This window comes from Mesocricetus auratus, unplaced genomic scaffold, assembly GCF_017639785.1.
Source record: "Mesocricetus auratus isolate SY011 unplaced genomic scaffold, BCM_Maur_2.0 Super-Scaffold_100004, whole genome shotgun sequence".
NCBI classification, from domain to species: Eukaryota; Metazoa; Chordata; class Mammalia; order Rodentia; family Cricetidae; genus Mesocricetus; species Mesocricetus auratus.
In genome coordinates this window covers 5,102,088-5,110,433 of record NW_024429189.1, presented here as the reverse complement: position 1 = coordinate 5,110,433, position 8,346 = coordinate 5,102,088, and the positions used below count along the sequence as shown (strand labels likewise).

At 45.1% G+C, this 8,346-nt stretch overlaps 1 protein-coding gene across 1 annotated transcript; it reads right to left on the bottom strand.

Annotated features, from left to right (window-relative positions):
• Nucleotides 1-1,996: 1,996 nt before the first annotated feature.
• On the bottom strand, nucleotides 1,997-6,452 carry LOC121140161 (von Ebner gland protein 1-like). Its single transcript, XM_040744865.1, has 6 exons — nucleotides 6,351-6,452; nucleotides 5,414-5,547; nucleotides 4,636-4,709; nucleotides 4,443-4,550; nucleotides 2,204-2,308; nucleotides 1,997-2,093 (listed from the first exon to the last, which is right to left on the bottom strand). The coding sequence occupies exons 1-6, from the start codon at nucleotides 6,450-6,452 to the stop codon at nucleotides 2,065-2,067; spliced, it is 552 nt and encodes a 183-aa protein (XP_040600799.1). The 3' UTR covers nucleotides 1,997-2,064.
• Between the last annotated feature and the right edge of the window lie 1,894 nt (nucleotides 6,453-8,346).

The window sequence follows — 8,346 nt, the reverse complement described above, 5'->3', positions numbered from 1 at the left end:
ACCATTATGAGTGGGAGCTGTGATTCTCAAGAAACCATCAAGATCAGATATGTCTAGAGATTCTTACAGAAGGAGAAAGTAGTATCTTCAGACATTACCTGTGTTTCTGTACACTCTCTCCTGCAGTGTGTAATTCCTCCCCATAATGCGCATGGTCTCTTCATATCAAGAAGTGCTTTAGAATATGTAGAGTATTAAAGGTTAACTAAAGGAGAAACTTTATCCATGCCCTTGTGAGTATATTGTCATCAATCTATGGTGAGACATTTCAGTGATGCAACTGGTCACCCATCTGCCTATAAGTAACCCACTCCCTATAGCAAGCCAGTATTCACAGGATCACCTAGTTGGATTTTGGTGGAATTCTACACTGTTCTGTCACAGTTCTGTAGGGACCAGTATTGGCTCAGGACACCCAAAGACCAAATTCTTTGTGCAAATGAGATTCATTTGCCCTGAGGAACAAATAGCAGAAAATGAGAGACAAAGACAGGAGATAGAGGACAAGAGAGAAGGGGAAGTAAACATGGAAGAGAGCGAAGGGGTATTTGTCCCTACAGCTGTTGGAACAGGAAGACAAATAACTACCTCTGGATAGAGGGGACACGGGTGGCCCCCATAAGCAAATGGAATTTTATACAAATAAGGAGGAAAATCCCATGTAATGATGAGGCATTTAATTCCAATTTGGCATGTTTATTACATGAGCCAAAATATGCTTTGATTACTGGACTTCAGTACTTCCATAGCTGGATATTGGTGGTCAGTCTCAAGAGGAGGAAGTAGCCAAATGAGGGATTAAACCTTGGTGGATAGTTTTGGAATGTAATCTAAAAGATTTCATCACGGCAGAGAAATTTGAGGAGAATGGTAAAGCCTGTCAGAGCCCTGTTTGACATGCTTCAGCTAGACTGAGTAGAATTTGTTTATATCTGAATTGGAAACATTCACACAAAATACATCAGAGGCTCAAAAACAACTGATCTCATCTGACTCCAGACATTCGGTGACAGAGCTCTGGTGGTGACAACACAATTGTAGAAGGAGATTTGTCATATCTGTGGCTCCTAGATTCTCCATAAGCAAGTTCCATCTCGAAGGCTGCCCCATGAACATTTTCATCTTGGGGTGGAGTTGGGTCCTCTGAGCTCCTCTCCGCAATTCCCTCAACCACGGAACACATGGTCTGTGACTGACAATCACTGCCAGGTATTGCACAAGGGACAGGGCCAGATGCACTGAGTTTTCTCAGCACAAACATCTGCTCATAATGACCTATCTAGCAAGAAGCTAATTCACAGACCTACCCCAAGCTCACTTGAATCATTTTGTCAAAGCCTCCTGAAGCCACAGTAAGATGGTCCACAAAGGATCTGATTGCATTTTGTATGTGAATAGCATCAGAAGAACACATTATTGCTATATTTGAAAAGAATGAACACTGATTTATGGGTCTTTAATGGAAATGTAGAGTAAACTTTTGCCCTCTGGTTTGGATTTTTGGTGTTCTGGCCTCTGGGTCTCCTTGTCCTTGCAGAAGGTGACTAGAGTAAACTAACATGCAGATGGTAAATGCCTCAGCAGCAAACTCTGCCTTACACACACTGAGAGACCAGATGCACTGATCCATAGCCATCCTCACTGTGGCCTCACTCCAGGGCCAGCATCCATTACCAGAGGCAGAACCTCAGGACAGTACTGAGAACTTGTGTTCAGGCAGTAACCCATGTTAACCACATACACCTGCATCCCTGCAAAGCTACTCAGCCTCTTCTACCCTCACTGGTTAACATCCAGGCTCCTGCCCTTGCCCTCCCTGCCCTTGCCCACTGCTAAACCCAGTGACCCACTTTGCCATGGCATGCCACCTGCACGGAGATCTGTAAACATGAAATCTTTCTTCCTGCCACATGGTCAGGATTGAGCATCAGCCTACACCTGAATACCAGAGAGCTTGTAAACAAAGGATCATTCTTGAAACATCAAGCCAAGAGCTATTTATCACATTTATTGAAAGATCCAGCACCAGGTGCCCGTGAAGTCTCTGCAGGGTTCCTCTGTGCACTAGGATTCTTTTCCAAGTTCACAGGAATCTATTTGTAAACACAGAAAGATGGGAACTTTAGCATGTTGACACGGACACTGTCACACAAGGAAATCATAAATAGAAGAGAAGGAGAATCAGCAAAAGCTTTATCATTACCATCAAAAGGGGGGTTGATGATGCTTGTTTTGTTCAGTGGCAGTTGGCTCACAAGGGTTTCAAAATCCATCAGCATTGTTGGGTGTGCAGTATGATTACGGCGACCTGCAGGCCAGGTGAGGATGATGAGAAGTGCTGGGAAGGACACTCACTACAGACAGATCACACACAAGTCCTTTGGGAGATCTTCTGTGACAAAAGCAGATTCAAGCAACAGACTGGGTGTTTTCACAACAAGCTCTCCGAGAAGGATGTCAACCACATGGGAACAATCAGAAGGGAAAAAGGTGCACACCTTATTTGAGACAAGTATTACCCAAGCAAATAATTTTGCTGGGAGACTGGAGCACCAGGAGGGTCCCTCTTCAATGTCTTCTTATGGTGATTTCCAGCCACCCATTCATACACGGCAGAAGGCAGATGCAGAAATCCCTCCACAGGCACACCCTGAACTCAGGGACATCCAGACCCACTTTCCTCAATTCCTCCTAGGGGAAATACTGCATTTGACAGCTTGGGTAGCATGAGGTGGAAAGAGGAGGTATGGACTGGTGATTGACTACTTCTCTGCTTTGTTCTGTTTCCAGGTCCTCATAGCAGGACACCACCATACAATAAGACCACAGTACTCCATCCTCTGCCTCCTAAATACATGCTGGGGGAGGTCCGGCCGTGCACTTGACTCCTCCTTGGCCCAGGATGATATTTTATATTGGCAAGGTAGATTGATGCTAGAGACACCAATGGGGTCTAAATAGCACCACATCCTCTAGGGTCCTTGGGTGGGGTTGTGGGCATCCGTGCTTGTTTCTGTTGAGATCCCTTGTCTAGTCTGAGATTCCTCCCAAGACTCTGTTAGCATCTCATGTGCACAGAGCCTGGAGATTTGGAGGGCAGGAAGACAGGAGAGCAGGAGGAAGAAAGGAAGATGCACAGGAATGCTGGAGAACAGAAGGACAGTCCAGTAGGAGCACTTGAGGGGAAGGATCCTGAGAACATAGTGTCAGGAGATGCTAGCTGTACTTTGAAATGTGGTGAAATCTTCAGAGACCAGGAAGAAGACAAGGTCTAAGGTTTGTTGATGGTGGTAGATAGAGTTCATGGGTCCAGTTGGCACTGGATTTTGGAGCAATGTACACTCCTGGGTACATCAGTGTCTACAGTGTCTCCTTTGTGAGAACAGAGACAGCCTGGGTCATTGGACCAGGAGAGCTGCCTTCATGAGGACATGACTGATCTGTTTCTCACCTCAATCTCTACATGTTATACATGTTTAATTTCTGGCTTCTCTTTAGAGAGAGAGAGAGAGAGAGAGAGAGAGAGAGAGAGAGAGAGAGAGAGAGAGAGAGAGAGAGAGAGAGTTGTGTGTGTTTGTGTGTGTGTGTGTGTGTGTGTGTATGTATACAATTACATGTTCTTACACTCTTCAGAAAACAATGGTAGGTCTCTCCACATTACCGTCTTTAGGGAGAATCTCTAAACGAATGTGAAACCCCTCTTTTTGACTCTGCTATCTGAGGTCAAGGGATTTGCTTGGGTAAATAGCACGCTTAGCTGTCACTGACATTGTATGTTAGAGCTGGGTGCTGAAAGTCAGGCCCAGGCCCTTGCCCAGAACCTATTTCTAGTCATGAAGCCATAACCCCATCCTTTCTAGTCCTTTCTATAACCTGTAAATTTTCTGGATTAAAAACAGAGAAGTTACACGTTTTGTTTTCCTCATCAGTGAAAAAAGCAGTGTCTCCTCTTATCTGTCTCTTCATTTCATTTCAAACTGGTGATGAGCTGTGAACTTCAGGACCTCAAAAATATCTGGCCAAAGGGGAGTGTCTTGTGAACAACAGGATGTTGAGCAGGACTCTGGCAAAATGGCATTTGATACTGGGACCATCAGTCCTCCTACCCTGATGATGACACAAGTCTACAGGTGACAAGCAATATAAACAGCGACATATGATCCCACTACTATCTCTGCTCAGAATAGGACAGCACCAAGGGCTGATTGAGAGGGAAAGATGTGATGATGAGTGAATGGGGTTTGGGTGTGTGCCCTAGATATCGGAAGTTCTCATCTGAAGGTGGAGGATGGGAGAGCTAACAAATGTCAGTCACAAAGTGCCAGAAATTATAATAATGACCCTAGGGCAGAACTAGAACTAAGGGGGAAAAGATGCAGACACGGACTCTGTACCCAGTGACCCAGGAATCCTGGCCAACACTCAGGCAGAACAGGACATACCCATGAACATTGCCATCTTCTGGTGTATATCATTGACCTTGGCATTTAAAAAGGCGAAACCGAAGTTCTCCCCTCCAACAAACACTATGACAACATAGTGCCATATCCCTGCAGACAGAAAACAAGCTGTGTGACTATAAGCATTTCCCCAAAAGAGTCTGAAATGGAAAAAAATGTAAATATAAGCACCTACAGAGTGAAAAGTAGCAAGGTTTGTCTTTTGCTTCATTCAAGGCCAGCTTGAACTCAACACATCCAATTGGTTTCCTGAACACAAAGCAGAAGCACGGTTCTCTCCTTCACACCTGCCACATTTCCTGCTCCCATGCACAGTGCCCAACACTGAGGAGACCTCAGCAACCCCCATAGGCAACACAAACAGCAAACAACCACACCCCAGGTTGCCATTCTGTGCTCAATCTTCTGTGTTTCCAAGTCACACTAGCATAGAAAACACAGAGCCAATGACCAACCCATGCTTGGAGTTCAGGAGAGTGTTCCAAGCAACCCACCCCAAACCATTTTCCATGAGGAGGCCAGGCTATGTCCTTGGTATCAAAATGTTTCCCAAGGCCTCTCCCAGACGACATAAGCATGAATGTACCCATGATCCTGCAGACTCCTCATTGAACTCAGAATCAAATGAAAACGTGAGCAAGAGGCTCCCTCTCAACACAAAAATGAGTGGTGTCTATACCAGTTTCCACAAGAGACAACAACATTGTGTTCAAAAGTTCCTGTAATTTCCAGTGTGCAACAGTACAGAATGCATCAGGTAGGACCCTGGGTCTTCTGTACTAAGCTAGGTGTTCCTGGAAAAATCTTTCCTGCAGCTACTGATGATGTCATCTGACACATTGCCCAGGCAGGACAAGAGGATTCCATGTTATATAAACTGTCCAGATGAAATTGATAGCATGTGTGTGGTGAGGGTGAGGATCCAAGTAGACGCCCCGAGAGCAGATACTCACGAGATGTTCATCCTAAACTCCAAGTACCCAATTTTGTTTTTGGACAATGTGAAGGGTGGCAGTCGGCTTCTCAGCTTTTCTTCTGGGAGGGGAAGGTTTCCAGCCCAGCGAATTATATACCAGTTTCCTAAAAGCTAGATGCAGGAGTCACAGCTGAAGAGGTCATAAGGGAAAGGGAGAGCCAGAAAAAGGAATTGCTTGCTCTAGCTGAAGGGGGAGCAGATGCAGGAGGTATATGGGAAGCATTTCAGAGCAGACTGTAGGGTCAGGGACCCTTGGTCATGATCAATCCCTATGTATAACTGGCAGACAGTTACAAGCAAGGTAAGGCAGGGATATTCTTGGAGATGCTATTCCTGGGATTGGACACAGCCATGGTCTTGCACAAATAAATCATAAGGAATAGAATAGGCGCCTACAGAATAAGGCTGGGGTGGGGTGGACAGAGATTAGAAATGACTGGTCATGTGTGGATAATACCACCACAAACCCACTGACTCTTGGGTCACTTATGGCCATACCAACAGAACCAGGTTTTGTCTTATACTATGAGTAGAGTTCCTGCTTTACTCCACTATTAGGGACTACTCTCTAAGGATTTGAGTCATCCACGTTCTAGCAAAGACTTATTCTTAGTGTTATCCCTGGACAACAGAAATGCTGATGTGTCATTTATGTGGGGTTAATAGAACGTGCTTGGGAGCTCATGATTGACAGATGGAGGTATTGGTTCTCTGAGGGGCAGTATGGCCCACACTTCTGATTGTTGGTACCACCCATGTGGCAGAAAACATGAAAATTCCATGTTGGATGGTAATTCCAAGCTCGTAACATAAGCTACAAACCAGATTGTATCAATAAACCAAGACTCTCACCCAGTCCATCATTATGATCCTGAAAATCTGGTTCCCACCTTCAGACCTCCCAGAGATCTCACCTTATCTGTTGTGGCACATTCACCTCTATTGATGTAGCCAGCCTGCACCACAGAGAGCAGGGTCAGGCCTGTGGTCAGCAGGAACAGCTGCATCGCTGCCATGGTGCCTCTGTCTACCTGAACTCTGAAAAGCACATTTATCCTATACCAGGCGCCAGACACTCCCACCCTCATCTGACCTGCACAAAGGCTCCACCTGTGATGTGTGCTGATTGCACTGTTTTCTTTGGACCTGTTTGTGGCATAGAAGTGAGGATAGGCAGAGATGGGGACTACTGGGGACTTAAGTCAGGTGCCTGACTCCAAACCTCTCTCAAAGTCTGGGAAGAGGAAGTACCTCTGTGGAGGTGATAATCTCTATAGGACACACGTGGCTGTCTTCACTCATTCCTAGGAAGCCTGTCAGGTGTGGAGGATATTATCAGAGTCATGTTCTGCCAGAGAATTCAGAGACAGAAAGAGAACCACTGTCTCTGTGTTCCCATCCTGCCATGGACAGGCTCCATTCCCAACAGAATGGAAGCATTCATACCTCCCCATCTATCTCAGAACTCCCAGATTCAAGCACAAACACCATTCCTTCTTCACGCAGCAATGTTGGACACATACCTGTGTCATACAGCCATAGCCCCTGAGAACTGAGCTGTACCCAATACCCCCAGGACCTTGGCTTCTGTGCCCTGTGTTCCCCTCTATATTAGACTCTCTTGGATTAAGAACATCACTGTTGATCCTCAGCCACCCAGCAGTTTGGCCCCAACAATGTCTCCAAATCCAATTCAGCTTTTGTTAGATCAGCTGCCTTTCCTGTCTCTCCACACTCCAAGAGAGAACGGTGGTCAGGTCATATGCTGAAGCCCCTCATGCATCCCCAAACTTCACTTCTCCCTTCTCTTTGTCCCCACAGAGAAAGCTCATTACCTGCTTTGTGGATATGTGTGCCAGTCTGTTAGTGTGTGATACCTATTCTTGGTTGTTGTCTAGAAAATATCTGGAATGAACTACAATCCAGAAATACAGGGTATGCTTGTGATCCAGATCTTGAGTCTGGAAGACATGGGCTTTTGAACTGGATCGTGAGGCAGGATGACACATGCCTTTCATCCAGAACTTGAGGCAGGAATGCATGAATTTAATCTGGGCCACACTTTTTGGTGGACACGTATATAAGGACAATGGAAGAAGGAAGGATTGTTCGACTGCTTGCCCTTGCCTTGTCAGGACATCCACTCCTTCCCTGGCATTGGAGCTCACTTCTTTGGGATCCCAGCATAAACAGAAGACGAGCTGAGACACTCGGCCTTGGGGAACTGAGAAACTACTAGATTCTTGATCTTTCCACTCATGGGTAGCAATTGTTGGTTGGCCTGCAGCCTGTAATAGTAAATTCACACACATATATAGTATGTATATAAAATAATATATTAGATAAAGCCAGATTCAAATCCATAAGTGCTGTGACTCTAGAGAACCCTGAATTATGCAATGTGTATGTTTGCATTTGCATGTGTCTTTAGGAAGCTATATGTGGACAAGTGAGTGCCTATCTCTCCATGTCAGTGTCTATGTCAATGAGAGTGCGCAATGTGCCTAGATGTGTCTGTCTCTGTGGCAACAGATCATTGTGTATGTTCATATCTGTACCAGCGGCATGTCTGTGTGTGTCTGTGTATAAGGCTGTGTTACTGTGCATTTTGGACATGTCTATGTACATGTGATTATGTGTGTACCTCTGTTCTATGTATGCATATGTGTTTGTGCTCATTCATGTGAGAAATTATGAGGACAAATCTTTGTGTCTCTGTGTATTAATCTCTATGTTCGTGTCCCTGTTTGTGTGTGTGTTACCTGGGTTTTTCCAACAGTCTCTTTTATATGAACACCTCAGCAGTAGATCGAGGCACATTTCTGGGAAATACATGGGCTTTTGATAGAAAAAAAATATATATATATATGAGTCTTAAAAAGGTCTTAATCCCTCAGGTTGCAAACAACC

Excerpts from the sequence above, each read along its gene's own strand:
- LOC121140161 (XM_040744865.1), bottom strand. The coding sequence starts at position 6,452 with ATGGCAGCGATGCAGCTGTTCCTGCTGACCACAGGCCTGACCCTGCTC. Across the intron at positions 4,551-4,635 it reads ACCTTGCTACTTTTCACTCT|GGATATGGCACTATGTTGTC; the intron begins GTAGGTGCTTAT and ends TTCTGTCTGCAG. Across the intron at positions 2,094-2,203 it reads CATCAACCCCCCTTTTGATG|ATTCCTGTGAACTTGGAAAA; the intron begins GTAATGATAAAG and ends GTTTACAAATAG.